Here is a 27,456-nt window from a genome sequence, read left to right on the forward strand (position 1 = left end):
CGCACTGGCTGCCGACCTGGGCGAACCCGGGGGTTCGTTTCTGCTGACTGCAGTGTCCCGAGAGGCGCTGCTGCTTCCGCTTTCTCGCCAGGCCCCTGCAGCCCCAGGCGTGAACCGAGGTTTCTGAACTACTGGGCGGGAGCCAACGTCTCTTCTTTCTCCCGCTCCGGCGGAGGCTTTGTCGCTGCGGGCTGGGCCCCAGGGTGCCCCCCATGGCGGGGCCGCGGGTGGAGGTCGATGGCAGCATCATGGAAGGGGTGAGTACAGAGCGAAGCGGCCGGGGCTGCAGCCAGACTAAGGAGGGGAGCTCTCACCACCGGTGTGCTTACGTCTCTTCTCCCTGTACCGCATGCTTTGCAGGGCGGCCAGATCCTGAGAGTCTCTACGGCCTTGAGCTGTCTCCTAGGCCTCCCCTTGCGGGTGCAGAAGATCCGAGCCGGCCGGAGCACGCCAGGCCTGAGGTAAATCTGGCTGGAGGGGGAGTTGGGCCGTGAAGTTGGGGGATCGGAGGGTCGGGCTGCCGGGCTGGGGCATCGGGAGTCCAAGTGGTGGAACCCAGAAGGTCCCAGACGCAGGTATGGGCGATCCAGGGCGGGGACACTCTGCCTGGGCGGTGGCCTGGGTTGTAAGGTTCTGAAAGCCTCGAGGGGTGAGTTTAGAAATGGTCTCGAGTTTTCTCTATTTGGCTAAATAGTCTCATTTGCTAAAGAGCTAGCTATTAAAGTGTTTTCCCACCTCACCAGGCATTCCAAATATCCGAATAGCACGTATGAGCTGGTAAGATAGATAGGGCAGAAATGCTTGTGAGGCTAGAGGAAACCCTGTTTTTTAACCAGTGCATTCTGGTGCTGCTGCCAGTTTTAGAATCATAAAACAGGAAAGGATCCTGAGATGTGTTATCTCAGCTTTCATTTATACCTCCAGAGAGCTGTTATGACCAGAATTATCTGTTGTGGAGAGGGAAACACCTTGAAATTTGACCTTATTTCTTCTGTCTGGGTAGCTGGTCATGCCACTAGTTGAGTTTCAGGTACATGCACCTGTTAGAAGAGGACCCAGGTTTGAAGCCACACTGATTGCTTTGTATGTATTCTGTATTTATTACATTTTAATAAATCAGCGATCTCAGTCTTTTGTCTACAGTTTTGAAATTACCAAAAGGCAATTACTGATATATGTTAATGTTAATTGCCTTTGTCATAATCGTTTGCAGCCCTCCAGTTCACCAACAGGGGAATCCAATTCATTAGGCTGTAGGTGTTGTATTGGTTTGCTAAGGCTGCCATAACAAAATGCCACGCACGGAGTGGAGCTTAACAGAAATTTATTTCCTCACTGTTCTGGAGGCTGGAAGTCCAGGATCAAGGTCCTGACAAGGTTGGTTTCCTCTGAGAGCCATGAGAAAAGGATCTGCTCCAGGCCTGTCTTTTTGCCTCTTCACATGGTGGTTCCTCTGTGCACCTTGCCCCTAGCATCTCTGTATGTTCTAGTTTTTTTTTTTTTTTTATAAGGACACCAGTAAGATTGTATGGTGGCCTCATTTTAACTTAATTATCATTTTAAAGGCTCTATCTCCAAATATAGTCACATTCTGAAATACGGAGGGTTACAGTCTCAGCATATGAATTTAGGGGGAACATAGTTCAGCCCATACAGGCACCATAGATTATTCAGTCAAGTGCAAGTGAGACTGGTGGCGCTGAAATAACTATTAGTTTTCTTCTTTTGCACACTTCTAATTTGCAGCAATATATCAGGGTATGTATTTATAGTCAGAAATAACTGGTCTGCAAGGAAGCGTTAAAATGATACATACTAGCAGGTAGTCTAGGTGCATAAAAACCCAAAAGGAAGCTGACACTGAAGATGTGGCACTTACTGTGGTTAGACCTTGCTGTTTTCTTGCCATTGCAGTTTTGTAAATTTGTCATAAAATGTGGGGATATAGGCAGTCTGAATGCACACGTTTTGATGCAGTATTATGACCTGAAGGCCTCAACATTTATCTGGACTGGAAATGATTCGAGATTTGTGTGATGGGCAACTACAGGGGGCAGAAATTGGCTCAACAGAAATAACCTTTACACCAGAGAAGATCAAAGGTGGAATCCACACAGCAGATACGAAGACAGCAGGGTATGTATCACTTAACATTCCATTTAAGTAACCTGGATTTAAGTCCAGGTTTTGCCACTTTCTGGGCAAGTTGCTTAACGTCTATGAGCTTGTTTCCCTACTTTTATGTTTTATTTTTTTGAAACAAGGTATCCGTCTTGCCCAGGCTGGGGTGCAGTGGTGCAATCACTGCTCACTGTAAGCTGTAACTCCTGGGCCCAACAGGTCCTCCCACCTCAGCCTCCTGAGTAGCTGGGACCATAGGCACACACCACCATGCCCAGCTAATTTTTGTATTTTTTGAAGAGACAAGGTTTCGCCATATTTTTCAGCTGGTCTTGAATACCTGAGCTCAAGCAATCCACCCATGTTGGCCTCCCAAAGTTTTGGGATTATAAGTGTGAGCCACCACACCTGTCCAATAAATATTTATTGAATTAATGAAATTCATTATTACTGATAGAGACTTCCCAGTTCAATACTTAAGCATCATTGTGTAAGTGAGTTAAATAAAGATCTGTCTTTTAGTAGCTAGGAGGCTATGTCAAATTCCCTTTCAAACTACTTATGAATGTGATTGCTTTCACTTAACTTTGGAGAAGGGAGATAATGGCTCATTTAGAAAACAACCAGGCCAGGTGCGGTGGCTCACGCCTGTAGTCCCAGCACTTTGGGAGGCCGAGGTGGGTGGATCGCTTGAGCTCACAAATTTGAGACCAGCCTGGGCAACGTGGCAAAACCCCGTCATATATATATATTTTTTATATGTATATATATATATATTTTTTATATATATATATATATATATTTTATATATATATATATTTTATATATATATATATATATAATTTATATATATATATATATATATAAATTAGCTGGGCATGGTGGTACATGCCGGTAGTCCCATCTACTCGAGAAGCTGAGGCTTGAGCCTCGGAGGTGGAAGGTGCAGTGAACCGAGATGGTGCCACTGCACTCCACCCTGGGTGATGGAAGGAGCCCCTGTCTCAAAAAAAAAAAAAGAAAATGGCCAAATGTTTCACTTTATAAAATTCATCATGTTACATAAATATTTCTTGTGATTTCTCACATTATTCGACTATAAGGACCAAACAGGCAAGTAAAGCAAGGATTACTTCACTAAAACTTTCCATGTGAAATATTTAGCTATCAGTCTTTTTTTTTTTTTTTTTTTTTTTTGTCTCCCAGGCTGGAGTGGCATGATCATGGCTCACTGTAGCCTTGACCTCTTGGGCTCAGGCGATCCTCCCAAAGTGCTGAGACTACAGGTGTGCGCCACAATCCCTGGTTAATTTTTAAATTTTTTGTAGAGATGGAGTCTCACTATGTTGCCCAGATTGGTTTTGAACTTCTGGGCTCAAGTGATCATCCCACCTCTGTCTCCCAAAGTGCTGGGATACAGGCATGAGCCACCACGTCCGGCCAAGCTGTGAGTGTTTGTTATTATTAAAATTAATAATTATTAAAATTATTAAAATATTTTATTTATTATACTTTAAGTTCTGGATACACGTGCAGAATGTACAGGTTTGTCACATATGAACACATGTGCCATAGTGGTTTGCTGCACCCATCAACTGGTCCACCTAGGTTTTAAGCCCTGCATGCGTTAGGTATTTGTCCTAGTGCTCTCCCTCCCCTTACCACCCACCCCCCGACAAGCCCCGGTGTGTGATGTTCCCCTCCCTGTGCCCATGTGTTCTCATTGTTCAACTCCCACTTATGAGTGAGAACATGCAACGTTTGCTTTTCTGTTCCTGTGTTAGTTTACTGAGAATGATGGCTTCCAGCTTCATCCATGTCCCTGCAAAGGACATGAACTCATTCTCTTTTATGGCTGTGTAAAATATTATTCTATCATACCATGAACTCCACAATGACAGGAACTATATCTTAACTTTATAGCTGGAACAGTACCTTGTTATATGGTAACTACTCATATATAATCAACCCAGACCTTGACTATTTTGAAAGCATTTTCATAAACTGCTAGTTTCAAGAATTCTTTTGTAAAACTTTTGAAGTAGGTTTTATTTTTAATTTTTTTTCTTTTTTACTTTTTTTTGTAATATAAGGAAAAGTATCAGAACTTACCCAAGGTCACACAGCTAATGTGTTTAGTTGAAGATTCAGACCCAGGTTTGGTTATCATTTAAAGCTATTTTTTTCTATGGTGAAATCTGTTTTTCTTTAAAATTCAGGATTTTACTATTCAGACACTAAAATGTTTTTTAACTAGAAACTCAATGGCATATACCTGCCTTCACAGTTGTCTGTGCTTTAGTTGGTAGTGATGAACAAGAATATAGCTTATTTAAGAGTTTGAAAAGAAAATGCAGAAAAGAAAATGAAAATAAGCCCCTTCTGCCTTCTCTGTAGGAGTGTGTGCCTCTTGATGCAGGTCTCAATGCCGTGTGTTCTCTTTGCTGCTTCTCCATCAGAACTTCATTTGAAAGGTGGAACTAATGCCGAAATGGCACCACAGATCGATTATACAGTGATGGTAAGGGCTTTTGTTGTTGACAAACTAAGATGATCTCATACATGCTTCTGAGTTTCCATTCTCTAAATATATCCTGAGTGTTTTTTTCTGACTTTCTTGTTTATCTCTTCATGGTGTCTTTTCTGTCTTTTCTTTCTTTCTTTCTTTTTTTTTTTTTTGAGACAGTGCTGTTGCCAAGGCTGGAGTACAGTTGCATGATCACAGCTCACTGCAGACTCAACCTCCTGAGCTCAAGCAATCCTCCTGTCTTGGCCTCCTGAGTAGCTGGGACTACAGGCACACACCCAGCCAATTTTTAAAAAAATTTTTTGTAGAGTCGATGCCTCACTGTGTTGCCTAGGCTGGTCTTGAACTCCTGAGCTCAAAGGATCCTCCCATCTCAGCCTCCCAAATGTGTCTATTGCAGTAGGGAGTGGGGAATTATGTTTACTTCAAGTTTGTTGTTATATCTTAGAATAGTGTTTATAGTGAATTTTTTTAAAAAAATTCAAGTGTAGGGCCTGGTGTGGTTGCTCACACCTGTAATCCTAGCACTCTGGGAGGCTGAGGTAGGCAGATCACTTGAGCTCAGGAGTTCAAGACCAGCCTGGGCAACATGGTGAAATCCCATCTCTACAAAAAAAAATATAAATAAAAAACAAAAAACACCACACACACAGAAAAATTAGCCAGGCATGGTGGTGCACACCTGTCCAAGCTACTCAGCAGGCTGAGGTGGGAGGATCACTTGAGCCTGGGAGGTCGAGTTTACAGTGAGCTATGTTGGCACTCCCTCCTGGGTGATAAAGCAAGATGCTGTCTTTAAAAAAAACAAAAAACAGCTCGAGTATGATATAAATTATATCAATTGTGATGTGTTATTTTATAAATACAAGGATTATGATTTGGAGGAAAACTCAAACTTTTTTTTTCCATTAAGCCCCTTCCATTCTAGGATCAAACATTTAAAAAATGATTTAAAAAATACTGGCATGCTCATATAACTAGTGGGAGAGAAAAGTGGTATAATCTTTTTTTCTTCCAGATTTATTAAAGTGTAATTTTCAATTGAATCCACCCTTTTTAACATGCAGTTCTGTGATTTTTGACAATGACGTGATTCACAGTTATGGACCATCTACCACAATCAAGACATAGAAAAGTTCCATTACTCTAAAAAATTCCCTTATACGTTTTTGTAATCAGTCCTGAGCCTCAGCCCCTGGCAACTGCTGATCTGTTTTCCATGATAGTTTGCCTTTTGTTCAGAATGTCATATAAGGAATACTACTGTACGTAGGCTTTGAGTCTGGGTTTTTTGCTCTCCATAATACATTTGAGATTCATCCGTGTTGCTTGTATCTGCAATGAAAACTTGAGTTGTATTCTCGTATATGGATGTACCAGTTTGTATATCCGTTCATCTATTGAAGGACATTTGAATGTTTCCAGATTTTGGCAATTACAAATTAAGTTATTGTTAACATTCATATACAAGTTTGTGTGTGATTGTACATTTTCATTTCTCTTGGGAAAATACTTGCTGGGTTGTTATAATAAGCAAATGTCTAACTTTATAATACATAGCCAGGTTATTTTAGCTTCCAAAGTGGCTACATTTTGCATTATTACCCGTACTATATGAGAGTTCCAGCTGAAGTGGGCACAGTGGTGTGTACCTATAGTCCCAGCTATTTAATACTTGGTAGGCTGAGGTGGGAGGATCTCTTGAGCTTAAGCTGGAGTCTAGCCTGCGTAACATAGCAAGACCCCATCTCTAAAATAAAAATAAATATCAAATAGAGGGTTCCGGCTGTTCTGTATCCATCCTAGCACTTGATATTTTCAGGTTTTTATTTGTTAAGCTTTTTCTGCCTTTAAAAAAAAAAAACACAAAACAAGGTTAATAACGTGTATACCTCCTGGATACATAGGAGACAACCCAGAGATAAGTAAATCTCTAGAGTAGATCTCAAAGAGTTGCCTTAGACATCAGGCTTAAACACCATCTTTCTCTGAAATATTGCCATTCTAATAGATGGTATAATCTTTTTAAAGTCAGTTCGATGGGATGTATAATAAAAATTAATCTCTCCTTACCTAGTAATTTGACTTCAAGGAAACTACTCTAATTCAATATTGCAAAATGCAGCTAAAGATAAATGTTAAAGGTATTTCAACAGAGCATTATATACTGTAATTATCATTATATAAGATATATCATTATCTAATAATGAAAACTTGGAGAACCATTAAGTAAATTGGGCCAGGATACCATGGAGTCATTCAGATTTTGTTTAGGAATAATTTTATGATGTCAGGAAAATGCTTGTTTATAATGTTAAAGCATTGTCTGTGGAATGAGATTTCAACTGTATAAAAAATTGAGATGACAGAATGGAATGCTCTTCACCAATACCCCCTCATTTCTTAAATGTACTATATTGAGATGCGTTAGGAAGTATTGGCCTTTGTAGTAGAATAACCACTGATATCGAGTATCCTAAGTTCCAATTTTTTTTGTTAGATAGACTTGCACAGCTCTGATTAAATAAATGTCAAACTTTTAAATTTAGCTACATATCAGTTTTTTTATTTGAAAAAATGGAACCAGCCTACATATTCTTATAACACTGTTTACCTATAGCACCCAATTACTAGCCAGCAAAGTACTTTTGTTTAATAAATACACTTGTTAAATTAGTGAATATTGCTGATTAACCTAATGATAAAAACTGATTTTTTTCAGGTCTTCAAGCCAATTGTTGAAAAATTTGGTTTCATATTTAATTGTGACATTAAAACAAGGTAAGTTGCTTATTTCTTAAATGTTAGGATCTATTACTTATGCTAAAAATAGTGGACAAGTTAGACCCTTAGAGAACTGTCTTTCTGGTACCCACTTAATACATTGCATCTCTTGTAAGAAGTAATTGTACTTTGTGGCTTAAAAATAATGAACAGCAGGGGCATGGGGACTTGAGAGCAGCTACACATGATGGTTGTTTATTTCTAGGGAAAATATTTTCAAGGGAATTTTCACACTGAGGTACCCTCATATCTAGTGTTATTTCATGCCCCAGCACAGCTTAAGTGCTCACTGTGTGTAGACAACTGGACTAGACACTAAGGAGTCATAAAAGGAATTCTCTTCCACAATGTGATCAGAATTGTTTTCCTAAGAAACACATTGGGCATTCAGGTTATTTCTCTTTAAGGCTTCCCTTCTGCCACACAATCACTAGGCCATATTTCTTGGTATGGCATTTAAGTGCTTTGAAGTCTTGCCCTAAGTTTTCTAACTTCTTCGTCCCTCTCCTCCTTTCAACGTGTTATGTATTCTAACAATATGTTTGCTTGTTATTCCTTAAATATGCTTTGTGCCTTTGGACTTTTGTGTCTTCATGTTATTCTTCCCCTGCTCTCCCAAAAGTTAGAAATCCTATGTTTTTTTCAACATGAAACTTACAATTCTTTATGAACTGTGATTGTGCCTCAATCAGAATTCATTTTTGCACCTATGTTGTAGCCTTTCTTATAGCCTAACCTGTATTCTAGTAGATAGTGTGTGGAGCCATCTCCCTACCAGATGGTGAGCTTTTTGAGGGGAGGAGTCCTGTCTTCTCACCATCTGCTGTGGAACAAATGACACCAATTAATTGAATTAAAGCTTTTTAAGTGTTTTGCTACTTAAATATTCATCATATATTTATTTGAGTACCTACCATGTGCCAGACATTGTTTTAGGCACAGGAAAATAGCAGCAACAATATAGGTAAGTCTAGCCCTCAAGGAGCTTATGTTCCACAACAGGACTGTCAAATAGAACTTTCTGCATTGGGGTAAATATTCCATATCTATGCTGTCCAATATGGTAGTCACTAGCCAAATGTGACTATTGAGCACTTAAAATGTGCTAGTGCAGCTGGGGAGCTGATTTTTAAATTTTATTTAATTTTAATAGTTTCACATATCTCAAGGCTACCACATTGTATGGTACAGACAAAATTTTGTTTTTTAATGTATAAAATTTTACAAAATACAGACCTAAAATATGTAGACCTTTCCATGGATTACATGTTTGGATATCATTGACATGTCATTTTATTGTAATATAGAGCTTTGTTTTTGTCATGCAATCAGTTTATGTGGGCATTTGTTATACTTTTCATAGGGGATATTACCCAAAAGGGGGTGGTGAAGTGATTGTTCGAATGTCACCAGTTAAACAATTGAACCCTATAAATTTAACTGACCGTGGCTGTGTGACTAAGATATATGGAAGAGCTTTCGTTGCTGGTGTTTTGCCATTTAAAGTAAGTTGTCTAGATGTTCTTAGAAATAAAATATATGTGTGTCTTGATAAGTATTATGTCAACTAAATTTTGGAATTATTGAGAAAACTGAACATTTTTTTAAAGAAAGAAATAATGTCCTTTGTGCCAATATGGCTGCAGCTGGAGGCCATTATTGTAAGCAAATTAATGTAGGAACAGAAAACCAAATACCACATGTTCTCATAAATGGAAGCTACACATTGAATACACGTGGACGTAAAGATGGGAACACTGGGGACTGCTAATGGGAGAAGGGTGGAAGGGGGCTAAGGGTTGAAACACTATCAGGTACTGTGTTCACTGCCTAGGTGATGGGATCATTCATATACCAGATCTCAGCGACATGTAATTTACCCATGTAACAAACCTGCACACGTACCTCCTGAACCTAAAATAAAAGATGAAATATATATATAAATGGATACATTAATTAACAAAAATAAAGTTAATTTACGTAAGCATTTTTAAAAATTCAATGCTCTCTTGAAAATCAAGTTATTAAATAATGCATGTAAAAACTACCAGTTATTTTATGTGTCTGAAGTCTTGAAAACAATTTTCCAAATAATCAGTAATTGTTTTATTCTGTTTTTCTGTCTTGCTAAAATAGGTAGCAAAAGACATGGCAGCAGCAGCAGTTAGATGCATCAGAAAGGAGATCCGGGATTTGTATGTTAACATCCAGCCTGTTCAAGAACCTAAAGACCAAGCATTTGGCAATGGAAATGGAATAATGTGAGACAATACTTTTTCCTACACATTAGTTGAGAGCCCTAAAATAGTTATCTAATTAAATTAAAGATTTGTAGGGTTTCTTGCTTAAGTTTATAGTTTTAAGGAGTATTTATTTATTTATTTATTTATTGAGGCAGAGTCTTGCTCTGTCGTCCAGGCTGGAGTGCCGTGGTGCGGTCTTGGCTCACTGCAAGCTCCGCCTCCTGGGTTCATGCCATTCTTCTGCCTCAGCCTCCTGAGTAGCTGGGACTACAGGCGCCCACCACCACGCCCGGCTAGTGTTTTGTATTTTTAGTAGAGACGGGATTTCACCGTGTTAGCCAAGATGGTCTTGATCTCCTGACCTCGTGATCTGCCTGCCTCGGCCTCCCAAAGTGCTGGGATTAGGAGCACTAATCCCACTGGTCCTCCAGTGGGTTCTGTGGGTAAATAGAAGTTAGCTGGATAGAAAAGTTAGAGCTAAGGAGGAAGGACAAAGAAATTTGACATACAAAAGTATTCTGGGTGAGGTGGCATGCATCTTTAGTCCAAGCTACTCGGGAGGCTGAAACAGGATGATTGCTTGAGTCAGGAGTTTGACAACAGCCTGGCCAACATGGCAAGATCCTATGCCTCCCAAAGTGTGGAGGCATGAGCCACCACGCCCAGCCTCAATTTATATTTTTAAGGACATTCCTACCAAAAACACCAGTATGATAAATTAAGACAATTATTCCGAATTTTTTCTGAGGATGGCTTGCCTTTCATTACGTTGTAAGATCCCTTTCCCTTATATAGTGCACTTAAATGTTTAATCAGAAGTTAGGCTTTAAAGCTAGTCCTATGAGAATATTTCCAGTTGCATAAAATACTTCAAATGTGAAATCAATTCACAAATAAATATAGCAAAGAGCTTTTTAAAACCAGACTAGAGGCCAGGCGCGGTGGCTCACGCCTGTAATCCCAGCACTTTGGGAGGCTGAGGCGGGCAGATCACAAGGTCAAGAGATCAAGATCATCCTGGCCAACATGGTGAAACCCCGTCTCTACCAAAAATACAAAAATTAGCTGGGTGTGGTGGTGCGTGCCTGTAGTCCCAGCTACTTGGGAGGCTGAGGCAGGAGAATCGCTTGAACCTGGGAGGCGGAGGTTGTAGTGAGCTGAGATCGCACCACTGCACTCCAGCCTGGCGACAAAGCAAAACTCCGTCTCAAAAAAAACCCAAAAAGACCAGACTAGAACTATTATGTTAATTCAGTTAGGAGTTATAGATTTAAGTATTAGTACAAATTCTTTAACTGATGTTTTTGAAGTATAAAAGTACCATTTGTGGATATTTAAGTTTCAAATCCTCTCATTCAGAATTTCCATTAAAAGGTTTAAAGTAAATCCTTGCTCTACTTATGATAATACTATCTAAAAACCATAGAACAATACCAAAGTCTCTGCATAATAACCTTTTTAAGATAATTCTGAAACACTTTATAATACTGTATGCCTGTGAAATGGTACCACTTAGTGCTAATGACATAGTAACTTTTGGGGGGCATGGTAGACATTTCTTAACCTGTGAATTAGAATCTGGTGTGACGACTTCTGGTCAAGTGGTAAAGGATACTACTGGTCTGATTAAGATAGACAGTGTTAATCATGGCACTCTATATGAAGAATTTTTACTTTTGCAATTTGCTGCCCAGATTTAGTTCTGCCTATTTAATAGTCATTGTTCTCCTGTGTTGTATTTGCATAAATTTCGAACATTTATAGCAAAGGTAGTAATAACTTTTTTTCTTGCACAGAATTATTGCTGAGACCTCCACTGGCTGTTTGTTTGCTGGATCATCACTTGGTAAACGAGGTAAGATAAATGAAGGGGGGCCATAGTTCCCAATGCTACTGCAGAGTTCTTTAATCCATCAGGGTTGGAATGTTATAGAATGATGGATGAAAGTTTAAAAGGATGTAGTTAATTGATTCTCTTTTAGCGTCAATTACACTTTCAGACTTTCAGTCTTTCTCCCACCTTTATACTTTGGAAAATTTCAAACCTATGGAAAAGTTGAATGACTAGTTCAACTAGTCATCCATACAACCTTCTCTTAGATTCACTAGTTATGAGCATTTAGTTTCTTGTGTATATTTCTGAGCCATTTCAATATAAGTTGCAGGTGCCATGTCTCACCCCTGAATACTGCAGCATATGTGTTCAAAGAACAATAACTACATAATTTTAATACCACTTTTACATCTGAAGAATTTATCTGTTTTATTTTGACACACCAGATAGCTTCATACATAATGAATTGTTTCCAAAATACTATTTAGAGCGATGTGGGATTTTTTTTTTTTTTTTTTTTGGAGCACATAGCATTTGTTTCTCAAGTCTCTTTAGTCCCTCTTTTAATACAGAATCCTCCCATTACCTTTTTTGTTGTTGTTCATTTCATAATACTGACATTTTTAAGACTCCAGGCCATTTTCTCACGAGTTTTCCACAATTTAAATTTGTCTGATTGTCTCATGATATATTCAGATTAAACATTTTTATTAAGAATACTACATAGGTGATTTTGTGTACATTCCACTGTATCACGGCAGGGGGCACATGATGTTAGTTTCTCCTTTATTGGTGAGGTTGAGTGTGATCACTTGGTTAAAGAGGTGTGTCCTGCAGATCTGTCTGCTATGAAGGTTCCTTTTACCTTTATAATTAACTAGTGATCCGAGAAAATATTTTGAGGCCATCTGATTATCCTGCTCCCATAACAGCTTTCATCCAGTGGTTTTAACATCTATTGATGATTCTTCTCTGCATCAGTTATTACATTGGTTGGTGATTTCAAAATTTTGAATATTCTTGTGAAAGAGAGATTTGTTTAAGTTTTGGCATATTAGAGAGAGAAGATACATACATGTATGTGTTTGTTAATATTTAAAGTTACTTTTACCAACCAGGCCACTTTTAGGTGAACTTCTAGTTGTTTGCGTGGTCATTGATTGCTTTATTCCTACTTTGTAGCATCTTTAAAAATGCTTTCCAAGCTGGGCACAGTGGTACACATCTGTAATCCTAGCACTTTGGGAGGCTGAGGTGGGAGGATCACTGAGACCAGAAGTTCAAGACTATCCTGGGCAATGTAGTGAGATTTTGTCTTTGCAAAATAAATAAATAAAAATTTTTACCCTAGCTATGCTGTTAAGCCACATTATTACTACCGAATACAAAAAAAGTTTAGAAATTCTTCAGTTTGCTCGGTTGGTAAATCTAGAACTAGTTGGGTATCAAATCTGATCAAGAGAATAAATAAAATCACCATTTCCAGTTGAACTCACATAAATGAATTCTGTCTAAAACTGTGCTGTTCAAAATGTGGTTGGCAGACAGGCAAACTTGTCAGCATCAACTGGGAGTTTGTTAGAAATACAGATTTTGGGGCCTACCTCAGACGTATTGAATTAGAATCCGTGGGAGTGGGGCCCAGGAATCCATTTTAACAAACTTTCCAGGTATTTTTAATGTATACTGAAGTTTGAGAAATAGTGATCTAAAATATGTATTTGGCATATACTAATTACGTATTAGGTGCAGTGAGGAATCAGTGTGGCTATTGAGCCACTTCATGCACTATCTACAACAGTCTTCAGAAGCAAAGAGAATACAAATATAAAACAGAGACTAGAAGCAGACATATTACAAGTAATAAGTACTTAGCAGGCATTGGGAGAAGTGTGAGTTTGTTTGTATTACTGGTTACCAAATGTGCCAGGTACCATGTACTAGGGATTCAGAAATGACAGCTATGATTCCTGCCTCCTGGCTTGTTCTGGCAGAGGAAACAGACTAGTTCTATGACAGTGGTATCCCCAGGGTACCATAGGAACACAGGGGAGGAAAAGTGAATCCTTCTGGGGACTGACCCCAAGTCTGGCTTCTGCCATTTAATGGTCCTCCAGTGGGTTCTGTGGGTAAATAGAAGTTAGCTGGATAGAAAAGTGAGAGCTAAGGAGGAAGGACAAAGAAATTTGACATACAAAAGTATTCTGGGTGAGGTGGCATGCACCTTTAGTCCAAGCTACTCGGGAGGCTGAAGCAGGATAATTGCTTGAGTCAGGAGTTTGACAACAGCCTGGCCAACATGGCAAGATCCCATCTCTTAAAAACCTTTGTTTTTTTTTGTTTTTTTTTGTTTTTTTTTAAATTAGCCCCACATGGTGGCTCACACCTATAGTCCCAGCTGCTCAGGAGGCTGAAGCGGGAGTATTGCTTGATCCTGAGATGTTCAAGGCTGCAGTGAGCTATGATTGCACCACTGCATTCCAGCCTGGGTGACAGAGTGAGACCCTGTCAACAAAAAAATAGTGTTCTGTGTTTGAGCAACTGCAAGTGGATAATAGATCTGGGTAGGGGAATGGAGAGAGATGACAACAGAAAGATCAACAGGCCAGACTCTGAAAGGCTATAGGTTATATCTAGGAGCTTACATTTCATCCTGAAATATAGAGCTAAGTTTAAGGAGGGATGTGATATGAGAGTTTTTGAAAGATTCAAATTCAAAGAAGTAGAAGAAAGCCATATTGGAGGCAGGAAGATAAGAGTTTATTACAATTCAGGTCAGAATGGTAAGGGCCTGTGCCAAGGAATGCTGGGCTAGAGAGGTGAATACTGATAAAAGGGTATTTGCAAAGGTGAATGGACAATATTTGGTGGCCAGTTGGATATGGGAAGTGAGAAAGGCAGTGTTAAAGTATGACCTTCTAGATGTCTGGCTTAGGTAACTGGATATATTTACCTCTTGTGAATATAGGGGGTAGAGTTAGTTTGCCAGGGTAGATGATAATTTTAGATATGCTGTGTTGAGATTGATTGTAAAGGGATCATTACTTTATCAGTAATACATGGAATTTTTTTACCAGGCCTGAAAAAAATTTTCTAATGTTCTGTCAGCATTTTTTTCTCACTTTGTCACATGGAACAACTTGTACTTTGAAGTTGTTTTTGGATGAAACAGTTGTAGAGTACACAGTACTTATTTTTAGACTTAGGGTGTTAGGAGAGAATAGAGGAGAGAGCAACATGCCTGCTGAGATTGACTGACTCCTCCTGGTATCCTTCCTTGTTTCCTATCATGCATGTCAGTCGAATGAGATGTTAGCGAATGCAAAAGTAACTTGTGGTCTTCTCAATCTAGCTTGTCTATATATTAAGGATCTCAGAGAGAATGTCATGACCTCCATTATCCAGATCCCCTTTCATTTCTGATTTAAATTAACTAGAAAATTACTGGATTTAGGGTCCGGGCGTGGTGGCTCATGCCTGTAATCCCAGCACTTTGGGAGGCCAAGGTGAGCAGATCTCTTGAGCCCAAGCGTTCAAGACCAATCTGGGCATAATGGTGAAACCCTGTCTCTACAAAAAATATAAAAATTACTTGAGCATGGTGGCATGTGCTTGTAGTCCCAGCTACTCCAAAGGCTGAGGCAGGAGGCGGGAGGATCACTTGAGCCCAGAAGGTGTAGGTGGCAGTGAGCTGAGATCACGCCACTGCACTCCAGCCTAGGTGACAGAGCAAGACCCTGTCTCAAAAAATAAAACAAAACTACCAGACCTTGAATCCTAATTTCTTAGGGTTATCACCAGAAGAAACATTGGCTGCTTGTCAATACCACCATAGGTGGTAGAGGCAGGAAGTTGTAACTAGTGATGTCTTTATCATTGTCTCAGTTACTAAAACCATTTTGATCTTAGTTTCCTTATATGTTGAGCAAGAAGATTAGCCTGGAGAATCTCCAAAATCCTTCTAACTATATAAGAATTTTAAAATAAAATTCTTTAATTTTATTTTAAAAAGGTGAGATTTTGTTTTGTCTGAGAAAATCTCGCTGTTTTAGACTGAGGCAGTGTGTTATGATAGAGAGCACTAAACTGAGAGTGAGAAGACCTAAATTTTAGTCCCATGTCCTGTCATTATCATGCATAGTGACTCTGGGCTTTCCTTATCTGAAAAATGATATTGGACCATGATCATGATCTATGTTGAAGGATCCCTTCCAACTTTAAGTGATTGCATTATTGACAGAATGTGTTTTGTCTTTCCATTGTTGAGTATCTGAGTGATCTTTCATTACTCTTATCTTACAGTTGGTTATATTCTTTTCTATGGGAGCAAAATAATCTGCTGAAATGAATTGTGCCTCTAGTTAATCAATTTTTATTTCCTTTGTATAGGAATTGCCTCACTTATAGCAAGCACCTTCCTTCCCTCCCTCAGTGTATGTGGTAATTCAGGGCATCTCTCTGTTTTTGTTTCTGTTTTTTTTTTTTTTTTTTTTTGAGACGGAATCTTGCTTTGTCGCCCAGGCTGGAGTGCAGTGGAGCAATCTCGGCTCACTGCAACCTCCGCCTCCTGGATTCAAGCAATCCTCCCACCGCAGCCTCCCAAGTAGCTGGGATTACAACTGTGTGCCACCACGCCTGGCTAATTTTTGTATTTTTGGTAGAGATGGGGTTTCACAATGTTGGCCAGGCTGGTCTCGAATTCCTGACCTCAAGTGATCTGCCTCCCAAAGTGCTGGGATTACAGGCGTGAGCCACCATGCCGGCCTCATGGCATCTCTCTGATGTCCTAAAACAAGTCCTTGAGAGCTTTGTTTAAAAACATCCAAAATGTGAGAAGATTGGCAATTAGTTAGAAAAGCATTAAGATTTCAGAAGAAATTGAGATTTTGCTTTTGGGGTGTATAATACTAATAAGCAAGATTCTCATATTTTGTATATTATGTTCAGTTGCTACAGACTGCTAGTAATGGCAGTTAGTAATGTAGAACCATTCATACTGTTACTATCAAGGTGGCTGGATGGAAAGGAATGTGAATGGCCCTGAGGAATTCTTTGCTACATAGCAGAAAACTTTAGTGTACCTGCTGTTTTCTAGTACTACAAAGCCAGAAGTTCTTTCCGTTTCCTTTACATCCTCCATCCTTATTTTAGCTGTTTTTCAAGGACTCACTTAAGTCCTTCATGCTTTATGAAACCTCAAATTATTCTAGAACCTATATAATCTCTTACTTTTCTGAACTCCTGTCGGGTATATAGTTTATATCACAGAGTTAGCACTTAATTATCCTCTAATTCTCTAATATATGCGTATTTTAAATGCCTCCTTAGCAAAGGATCTGGTTTCTATTACTTAGCATGGTGGATAAATAGTGGGTATGCAATACTCCTACAGCATTCCTAATCCAAAAATCTAAAATCTGAAATATTCCAAAATCAGAAGCTTTTCAAGTGGCAATATGCCACAAAACTTTGTTTTATGCACAAAAATCATTTAAAACATTGTATAAGGTTGCCTTCAAGCTATGTGTGTAAGGTATGTATGAAACATTAATGAATTTCATGTTTGTTTATTTATTTATTGAGATGGGAGTCTTACTCTCTTGCCCAGTCTAGAGTGGAGTGGTGCGATCTTGGCTCACTGCAACCTCTGCCTCCTGAGTTCAAGAGATCTTCCCACCACAGACTCCTGAGTAGCTGGAATTATTAGTGTGCGGCACCATGCCTGGCTATTTTAGTAGAGACAGAGTTTCACCATGTTGGCTAGGCTAGTCTTGAACTCCTATGCTCAAGCTATCTGTCTGCCTCCACCTCCCAAAATGCTGGGATTACAGGCATGAGCCACCGTGCTTAGCTGAATTTCATGTGTAGACTTGGGTCCTATCCCCAAGCTATCTTATTATGTATATCCAAATATGCGTTTTTGTTTTTGTTTTTAAATTTTGAGACAGAATCTCATGTGTCACCCAGGCTGGAGTGCAGTGGCACGATCTCAGCTCACCATAACCTCCGCCTCCTGGCTTCAAGAGATTGTTGTCCCTCAGCCTCCTGAGTAGCTAAAACTACAATCGCACACAACCATGCCTGGCTAATTTTTGTATTTTTGGTATTTCACCATGTTGGCCAGTCTGGTCTCGAATTCCTCATCTCAAGTGATCTGCCCTCCTCGGCCTCCCAAAGTGCTGGGATTATATGCGTGAGCCACCACGCCTGGCCCAAATACTCCAAAATTTTTAAAAAATCCAAAATCTGAAACCTTCTAGTCCCAAGCATTTCGGATAAGGGTTACTCAACCTGTGTTATTATTAATAGCTTTTTATGTACTAGTCTGGGTAATAGATGCTTTTATAAACATTATCTCTAATTTCTATAACAACTTTGCAGCATAGTTATTATCATCTCCATCTTTTAGAAGAGGAAATGGCAGTGGCTGACAAGAAGTCAAGATTCACAAAAGATGTTTCAAACCATTTCATTCAGTCATGTAAATACTTGGCCAATTGATTGTATAAAGAGGGTAATTTATTATATTATTATGATTACTATAAAGAAAAATAGAGTTGCTGGGCATGATAGCTCATGCCTGGAATTCTAACACTTTGGGAGGCTGAAGCGGGAGGATCACTTGAGTTCAGGAGTTCGAGACCAGTCCAGGCAACATAGTGAGACCTAGTTGCTAAAAAAAAAAAAAAAAAAAAAAAAAAAAAAAAAAAAAAAAAAAAAAAAAAAAAAGGAAAAACAAAGAAAAATAGAGTTAAAATTCTACAATTTCCACTTTGGGGAAAATTTTATCATATATAATCAAGTAAATTTGCAAATATAAAATAGAAACAAAACTAACCACATTTTCATTTTTCATAAGACATTTTCATTTGCAGCCAAGAATTTTTTAGTTGAGAGTAAATACCTTAAAATAATAATGTGGCATTCTACTACTTCTGACAGACTTATTTTGTATTCAGTGTTGTACCAAAGATTTGGGATATGTATGGAGAGATAGGGAGTAGGGCAAGAGGGTAAATATTCTGACTTATATTTAAAATAAGTTAATACCTGTTCAAATCTTAGAGGAAATAAAACTCTAAAATATTTTATCTGATAATGTTATATGCTCTTTTTTTACATAAAATGTAATTTCCTGACTTTAAAAAAATTCTTTAATTTTTTTTTTTTTTAGACAGAGTCTTGCTCTGAAACCCAGGATGGAGTACAGTGGCACAATCTCAGCTCACTGCAACCTCCACCTCCCAGGTTCAAGTGATTCTCTTGCCTCAGCCTCCTGAGCAGCTGGGATTACAGGCATGCACCACCATGCCCAGCTAAATGTTGTATTTTTAGTAGAGATGGGTTTTTGCCATTTTTGCCAGGCTGGCCTCAAACTCCTGACCTCAAGTGATCCATCTGCCTCAGCCTCCCAAAGCACTGGGGTTACAGGCGTGAGCCACCTCACTGGGCCAAATTCTTTAATTCTGTTGGAATTACCTGCAGACTAATTGTAACACGCATGCTTTTCTGGGATTTGGAAGGGGAGTTTGTTTGGTAGATGGCGTCTCGCTATGTTGCCCAGGCCAGCCTTGAATTCCTGGCCTCAAGCAATTCTTCCACCTTAGCTTCTCAAAGTCCTGGGATTACAGGCATGAGCCACCATGCCTGGCTGCAAGTTTTAAATTTTGAAATTGAGGCATAGCATTATAGGGTCATAACTTAACTTATAAACTGGCTTTATAAATTAGTACATTTTAAATAGGACTAATGAAGCCTATATTTTCCTCCACTAGTACATTTAAAGGTATAAGACTTTTGTGTATCCCAAACACTCAGAATATTAAATAACTAAAGATCTTATTCTAAAAGGTGCATTGAGTGGGTTTTTGAGGCCTAAAAATTGTATACCAGTGCTAACTGGGATATATCAAACTTTTTGTCTCTTAGTAATTAGTTTTGTTTTGTTTTGTTTTTAATGTTGTGCTTATCTTAAGGTGTAAATGCAGACAAAGTTGGAATTGAAGCTGCCGAAATGCTATTAGCAAATCTTAGACATGGTGGTACTGTGGATGAGTATCTGCAAGACCAGGTAATGACACATTTAGGTTAAAAACCCTCTGACCTGTTAGATTTGAATATGTGGTAATTAGATTGAATATCAATTTAAATAATTGACTTTCAGACACTAATTAGCAAGTCCTACTTCAATAATTTAAAAAAATATTCTGGGATTTGCATTCCTCAAATTTCAGCCCTCATTTTACTTTACCTATCTACAGTGTTTTGCACAATTGATCACTCCTTCCTTCTTGAAGTATTTTCTTTCCTTGGTTTCTGAAATACTGTTATCTTCCTATCTCACTGGCCATACATGCTAGTTTCCTTTGCTAGTTTATTGTGGTTTTCATCTTCTCAACAGAGTCTTGCTATGTTGCCCAGGCTGTTCTCGAACTCCTGGTCTCAAGTGATCCTCCTGCTTCAGCTTCCTGAGTAGCTAGGCCTACAGGCACATGCTGTCATGCCTAGCTAATTTAAAACTTTTTTTTGTTTTAATTTTTATAGAGACGAGGTCTCAGTATGTTGACCAGGCTAATCCTAAACTCTGGCAGCCAAGTGATCCTCCCACTTTGGCCTCCCAGAGTTTTGAGATTAAGGGCCATGAGCCACTGTGCCTGGCTAACTTCTAAATTTTGATGAGCCCCTGGACTTTGGCTTATACTTGTTTTCTTTTTCTGTAGTTGCTCCCTCTCTTAGTTTGTCCAGTCTCATGGCTTAAGTACCGTCTTTATGCTGACAACTCCCAAATTTATATCCGAAGCCCAGGCCTTTCTCTTTAACTCCTTACTTGTAATATCCCCTATGCCTGTCAACACCTCCACTTGGACGTGTCAGAGACCTCTCAAACTTAGCATGTTGCTGGACGTGGTGGCTCAAACCTGTAATCCCAGCACTTTGGGAGGCTGAGGTGGGCGGATCATGAGGTCAGGAGATCGAGACCATCCTGGCTAACATGGTGAAACCCCGTCTCTACTGAAAAAATACAAAAAATTAGCCGGGTGTGGTGGCGGGTGCCTGTAGTCCCAGCTGCTCGGGAGGCTGAGGCAGGAGAATGGCATGAACCTGGGAGGCGGAGCTTTGTAGTGAGCCGAGAATGCACCACTGCACTCCAGCCTGGGCGGCAGGGCAAGACTCCGTCTCAAAAAAAAAAAAAAAAAAAAAAAAAAAACTCAGCACGTTCACTCACAGTGAAAAGTGATACTGAATATTTCCAAATATCGTTTTTATGGTCTGTTATCTTTATAGATTTTCCTTTCTACCATACTTTTGTCTCCTTAATCCCAAATCAGTAATGTCCACATTTAGAAATAAAATCCTCAAGATTTCTTGACCTGTTTCTTAAGACAGTTTCTGTTATTTCTAGTCTCTTCCTTCTTGCCCAGGTCTACTTTAAACTCCCAGTAAAGTCCCAGTATTAGTCTGTCTATTCAGCTGTTAAAATGTAATTTTAGAGAGTAGAATAAACATCATATTATATATACCAACTTGTAGAGATAGTTGGTCTAAATATATTACTGTTCTGTATTTTACTTGTAAATATTAATTCAAAAAATTCTATGTTGAGAGCTGCTACCAAGCCTTTTTGTACTACTCACAGACTTAGGGTATCATCTTCTGAGTACTTCTGGAAACCTAAAGAAATAGAAATTCTTTTTTAGCAATTTTTATTTCTAGTAGTATTTTTATTATGGGCAGCAGTGGAATTATAATGCCAAATATTAATAAATGTGTGAGATTTTTCTTTGTTCTTTTTTAAATAGCTAATTGTTTTCATGGCATTAGCCAATGGAGTTTCCAGAATAAAAACAGGACCAGTTACGCTCCATACGCAAACCGCGATACATTTTGCTGAACAAATAGCAAAGGTGAGTATTCTATCAGAAAGGGAAATTGATATTTTGATTTTTATTTTAGCCAATTTTGGGTTAAATTTTAATAGGAAACTTAATAGTAATCATAATTGCTATCACTGTTTCCTGTGTGACAGGCACTGAGCTAATTTAGCAATTTATCTAAACTGTCTACTCAGCATAACTATTGTAGGTGGCTATTTATTATTATTCCCATTATAAATATGAGTAAAGTGAGGCAGAGAGATTCATTAAATTGTTCAAGGCCACATGGATTTTTAGTGGCAGAGCTGAGCTTTGAGCAAACCTGGGAAAGCATACTTCAAAGCCCATGTTATAATCACTGTGTGGTACTGCCTTACAGAGTAAGTAAAGATGTTTTGTTGTGAACTATGATATCAAATCACAAGGGATTCATAGTTGGCTATAAAAAAATTTATATAAAATTTTAGACATTTTATTTTCTTGATTCTATTGGTAAAATAGAATATTTGTTGAAACTCTAATATTCACCATCCTCTGAAATTTAGTAGGGTTGACATACAGTTTTTAATGAAGAAGGATTTATCATTGTATGAGCTCATATTCATACCTTTCCTACAGGATTCTTTTTTTTTTTTTTTTTTTTTTTTTGAGACAGGGTCTTGCACTGTTGCCCAGGCTGGAGTGCAATGGCATGATCTTGGCTCACTGCAACTTCTGCCTCCCAGGCTCAAGTGATTCTCCTGCCTCAGCCTCCCAAGTAGCTGGGATTACAGGCACATGCTACCACACCCGGCTAATTTTTCTATTTTTTGTAGAGATGGGGTTTTGCCATGTTGCTTAGGCTGGTCTCAAACTTTGTAGATCAGGTGATCTGTATAGGTGTGAGCCACCGTGCCTGGCCTGGATTGTTAATTTAAAGAAACAATAGGTATATTTCATCATGAAACTAATGTAATTTCTTTATAGGAAATAGAGGGGAAAAGCTTTCTCATAATTTCCCCTTGCCGGTAAAACCACTGTTGACATTTAGGTGTTTTCCTCTTCTCCTAAATTTTTTCTTTGCATTTTTTGCAGTTAATGCATACAGCTTCATTTCTTGCTTCTTTCAGTAACATGTAGCATATTTCCCATTTTGCTTATTCTTTATAAAGTAATTTTATAAAGGAATATAAAATTTATAACAATTTTATCAGGGAAGTTGCTAATCTTAAGCATTTTTATTATTACTATTTTTGAGACAGGGTCTCACACTGTTGCCCAGGCTGGATTGCAGTGGCACAAACCTCTTGGGCTCTCAAATGATCCTCCCACCACAGCCTCCCAAGTAGCTGGGGCTACAGGAGTGTGCCACCACACCTGGCTAATTTTTTGATGTTTTGTAGAGATAGAGTCTTGCCACATTCCCAGGCTGGTCTTGAACTCCTGGGCTCAAGCAGTCCTCCGACCTCAATCTCCCAAAGTGCTAGGATTACAGGTGTGAGCCAGCATGCCCAGCCCTAGTCTTAGCATTTTTTTAAATGACAAAAGTAACATATATTAATTTAAAAAATTAATCATTACAGAAGTGTCCCAAACACAAAACCACTGTTGCTGCCCTACTTCTATTTGTATGATGATCCTTTTTCTTTTCTTTTTTTTTTTTTTCTTAAGATAGGGTCTTGCTCTGTTAGCCCAGGTTGGAGTGCAGTGGCACGATCTTGGCTCACAGCAACCTCTGCCTCCCAGGTTCAAGCGATTCTCATGCCTTAGCCTCCAGAGTAGCTGGGATTACAGGCATGTGCCACCATGTCCAGCTAATTTTTGTACTTTTTAGCAGAGACAGGGTTTCACTATGTTGGCTAGGCTGGTCTCAAACTCCTGGCCTCACGCAATCTGCCTGCCTTGGCCTCCTAAAGTGCAGGGATTACAGGCGTGAGCCACTGTGCCTGGCCTTTTTTTTTTTTTTTTTTTTCCTTTCTAGAGATGGGCTTGCTCTGTTGCCCAGGCTGGATTGCAATGGCAGTATCATAGCTCACAGCAGCCCTGAACTCCTGGGCTCAAGTGATCGTTTCACCTCAGCCTATCAAGTAGCTAGGACTGCAGCTGTGCACCACCACACCCTGCTAATTTTTTTTTTTTTTTTGAGAGATGGGGTCTCCCTGTGTTGCCCAGGCTGGTCCTGAACTCCTGGGCTCAAGTGATCCTCCCACCTCAGCTTCCCAAAGTGCCGTGATTACAGCTGTGAGCTACTGTGCCCAGGTTCTTTTTTTTTTTTTTTTTTTTTTTTTGAGACGGAGTCTCACTCTGTCGCCCAGGCTGGAGTGCAGTGGTGCAGTCTTGGTTCACTGCAAGCTCTGCCTCCCAGGTTCATGCCATTCTCCTGCCTCAGCCTCTCCGAGTAGCTGGGACCACAGGCGCGTGCCACCACGCCCGGCTAATTTTTTGTATTTTTAGTAGAGACGGGGTTTCACTGTGGTCTCGATCTCCTGACCTCGTGATCCGCCCGCCTCGGCCTCCCAAAGTGCTGGGGTTACAAGTATGAGCCACTGCGCCCGGCCTGATTCTTAATTATGTATACTTTTAATTGTTATGAAGAAGCACAGATAAGTTTTTGTTAAATTGTAGGAAAGACTGATGGGAATTAAAGGCAAATTGTATTTGATGTCAAGAGTGTTAACTCTATTTTTTTGTTATTCTACTTATGCTGTATTTATAACTATTACTTGCCTGTCTCTCCTTATAGATTGATCTCCTTAATAGCAGAGATCAGGTTTTATTCATTATATATTCTTTACTTTTTACAGTACTTTACATATAGTAGACACTTGTTATTTGAAATGTATACATAACGGAAAGTGCTATGAATCTGTTTATAGCTAGTATCTTGCTCAGCTTTCTTGTTTATAACAGGGTGACTTGGGGCAAGTTTCTTATCTTTCTTTGTCTCAATGCAAAAGTTATCTGTAAAATCAGACTTAAGCTAGATAGGCCTGCTATGCTCTTTTCAGGTCTACATATTTGTAGTTTTAAGTGGGTTTATGTATGGGCTAGAAATGATTTTCATAGCCGCTACTTGTGTTTCATATTTATATAATGCTTGTAATTTGAAAAATATATAAATGCATACATATATTACTAATTAAATTATTTGGTTATCTAGCTCAGAATTCAGCATTTATTCATTCAACAGTAATTTCAAATGTCCACTCTATGTCAGTACATTACCATGTAATGCTGAAAGTGAAAGAATTTTTGAACATTACTGTTCATTCAGTAAGGCCCCAGAGTGATGGTTTCCAAAATGTACTTCCAAGAATCCTAAGATTTTAGGCATATTTGAAATCCTTTTGCCACAAACTTAACCTATTTAATTGTTTTGATTTTTTTTTTTTTTAAGATGTTGATGGGAGTTGTGAGAAGTCTTCCTGTGTTGCCCAGGCCAGCCTTCTGAACTGAACTCAAATGATCCTTCCACCTCAGAATAGCTGGGATTATGGGTGTGCACCACTGCACTTGGCTAGTTGTTTTGATTCTAAATTTAGTTTTGTTAAAATGAATCGCATCTGCTTTAAAAATAATGATGTTTTCAAAATACAGTGATATAGGCCAGGCACAATGACTCATGCCTGTAATCCCAGCACTTTAGGAAGCTGACGCAGGAGGATCACTTCAGCCGAGGAGTTTGAGCCTGGGCAACAAAGTGAGGCCCTGTCTCTACAACAGAATTAAAAATTAGCCACGCATGGTGGCATGTGCCTGTGGTTCCAGCTACACTGGAGGCTGAGGCAGGAGGATCTCTTGAACCCAGGAAGTTGAGGCTGCAGTGAGCCGTGTTCATGCCACTGCACTGCAGCCTGGGTGACAGATCAAGACTCTGTCTCAAAAACAGAACAAAAACAAAAGCAAAATACAATGATACAGATAAAATATTTCAAAGCCAACTTTAGTTACTAAGTGAAAAATGTGATATTAAGCCCAGTACATTAAAGATGAAGGAATCTGTTAATCACCACCACCACCCCTCCTCCCCACATACCTTCTCTGAACTGGATCTTTTGAATGATATATTTAGGGAACTAAATTAGCAAGAAAAAATGTAAAGAAATTAAAGGGTAATTTGTTACTTGACAAGATGAAAGTAGAAATGTTTTAGAAAAATTTTAGGGCGTAGGGAATACAGTTACGTTAAAATTACCAGTTGAGGTTTCAAAATTGTTATTTGCCTAAGCTGTACATCTGAGCTTTCTGATTCAGTGTGTATGGAAGGGGCCCAGGCATACATATTTGGACAAAACTCACAGGTATGTATACCTCTGAACAAGAACCATGGTTGTACAATGAAATGTGTTATCTTTAGGCTATTAAGTTTCTTTCTCATTCAATCATTTGATCTTTGTGTCTCTGTAGGTTTTTCAATAAAATGGGCTTGACATTAACTCTCTGCCTACATAAGTTGGAGTTGTGGGCTCTTTCCTCCATCTCTCTTCGTATTACTTATATATTCCTCTTCTGATTTCAGGCTAAATTTATTGTGAAGAAATCAGAAGATGAAGAAGACACTGCTAAAGATACTTATATTATTGAATGCCAAGGAATTGGGATGACAAATCCAAATCTGTAGAGTATTTGCCTCTTAAATGATAACTCATTGATATATTGCACTATTTCATAAATACTATAAAATAATGACTGGGAAGTAACTTATTAAAGGCTATGACTTAAATTTGAAGATGAACTATAGTGTTCTAGGTTTGCTGAGAATGCTTCATCAAATTAATCTCACTTTGAATATCTCCTGAGAGATGGACAATGAAATATCAGTCAGTGGATATGTGTGATAGCTGATTTCAATATTGAAGTATTGAAATAAAATATTCTTTACACCTGAAGTAAATACATTTTTCTTTTTTATGTAATTAAATCAGGGATATAGATTTGATCTGTAATTTGGGTATAATTCTAATCTCTTTGCTGAAATCACATCTAAAGTATAATGAGGCAACTTTATGCAAATGTACTTGCTGTGACAACAATAACATTTTCTTTTTTTTTTGAGACAGAGTCTCGCTCTGTTGCCCAGGCTGGGGTGCTGTGGTGCGATCTCGGCTCACTGCTCACTGCAACCTCTGCCTCCCGGGTTCAAGCGATTCTACTGCCTCAGCCTCCTCAGTAGTTGGTATTACAGGCGCACACCACCATGCCTGGCTAATTTTTGTATTTTTAGTAGAGACAGGGTTTCACCATATTGGTCAGGCTGGTTTCGAACTCCTGACCTCGTGATCTGCCCGCCTCCCAAAGTGGTGGGATTACAGGCGTGAGCCGGCGTACCCGGCAACAATAACATTTAATAGGCATTGTCTCATTCTAATGATATATACCTTCTACCTAGCGGACACTTTGTACATATTAATTTTTCATTTTATTCATTTTTTTTGAGACAGAGTCTTGCTCTGTCGCCAAGCTGGAGTGCAGTGGCACAATCTCAGCTCACTGCAACCTCCGCCTTCCAGGTTCAAGTGATTCTCCAGCCTCAGCCTCCCGAGTAGCTGGGACTACAGGCACGTACCACCATACCCAGATAATTTTTGCATTTTTGGTAGAGACGGGGTTTCACCATGTTGGCTAGGATGGTCTCGGTCTCCTGACCTCTTGATCTGCCCATCTTGGCTTCCCAAAGTGCTGGGATTACAGGCATAAGCCACCACACGCGGCCGTAAATATTTTTTGAATTTGAATCTGTTGAATATGTTTTGGAAGCCAAACAATTAAGAGAAATAAAATTTTAACCCTAGTAGGTTTCGCAGATTCATCCCCAGATATGTTTTTGTTTGGCTTGTGGTACTAACAAATAACTGAGTGTCTTTCGAATGGAATGTGCTTTCATCATTCTCTGTTATCTTACACCCAACATGCTTCCACATTTAGATGTTTTCCTGTTCTCGGTAGCAGTTGAGGTTGTGACTCAAAGGAAATCAGTTTGGTATGTCAGCTCAATGTGTTGTACTACAATAGAGTGTGTAATTCATTAAAACTTGGGTCTATCTTGGACCTTTTGTCATGATTATTAAAACATAGTCCAAGATGTAGATTCAG

At 39.0% G+C, this 27,456-nt stretch overlaps 1 protein-coding gene across 4 annotated transcripts; it reads left to right on the forward strand.

Annotated features, from left to right (window-relative positions):
- On the forward strand, positions 1-26,252 carry RTCA (RNA 3'-terminal phosphate cyclase). Of its 4 annotated transcripts, XM_063625619.1 has the most exons (12): positions 30-257; positions 361-460; positions 1,338-1,377; positions 1,993-2,136; positions 4,519-4,642; positions 7,371-7,429; positions 8,796-8,937; positions 9,569-9,693; positions 11,472-11,530; positions 19,486-19,580; positions 21,310-21,414; positions 25,883-26,252. In XM_063625619.1, the coding sequence occupies exons 1-12, from the start codon at positions 213-215 to the stop codon at positions 25,982-25,984; spliced, it is 1,140 nt and encodes a 379-aa protein (XP_063481689.1). In that variant the 5' UTR covers positions 30-212; the 3' UTR covers positions 25,985-26,252. The 4 variants fall into 4 exon arrangements, with proteins under 4 accessions (XP_063481688.1, XP_063481689.1, XP_063481691.1 ...); XM_063625618.1 differs by lacking the exon at positions 1,338-1,377 and having other exon boundaries at positions 1-257; positions 361-461; XM_063625621.1 differs by lacking the exons at positions 30-257; positions 1,338-1,377 and having other exon boundaries at positions 361-461; positions 1,915-2,136.
- The last annotated feature ends 1,204 nt before the right edge of the window (positions 26,253-27,456 follow it).

The sequence above is a fragment of the Symphalangus syndactylus genome, chromosome 12 (assembly GCF_028878055.3).
Source record: "Symphalangus syndactylus isolate Jambi chromosome 12, NHGRI_mSymSyn1-v2.1_pri, whole genome shotgun sequence".
Taxonomy (NCBI): Eukaryota; Metazoa; Chordata; class Mammalia; order Primates; family Hylobatidae; genus Symphalangus; species Symphalangus syndactylus.

Excerpts from the sequence above, each read along its gene's own strand:
- RTCA (XM_063625619.1), top strand. The coding sequence starts at position 213 with ATGGCGGGGCCGCGGGTGGAGGTCGATGGCAGCATCATGGAAGGG. Across the intron at positions 19,581-21,309 it reads ATGAGTATCTGCAAGACCAG|CTAATTGTTTTCATGGCATT; the intron begins GTAATGACACAT and ends TTTTTTAAATAG. Across the intron at positions 21,415-25,882 it reads TTGCTGAACAAATAGCAAAG|GCTAAATTTATTGTGAAGAA; the intron begins GTGAGTATTCTA and ends TTCTGATTTCAG.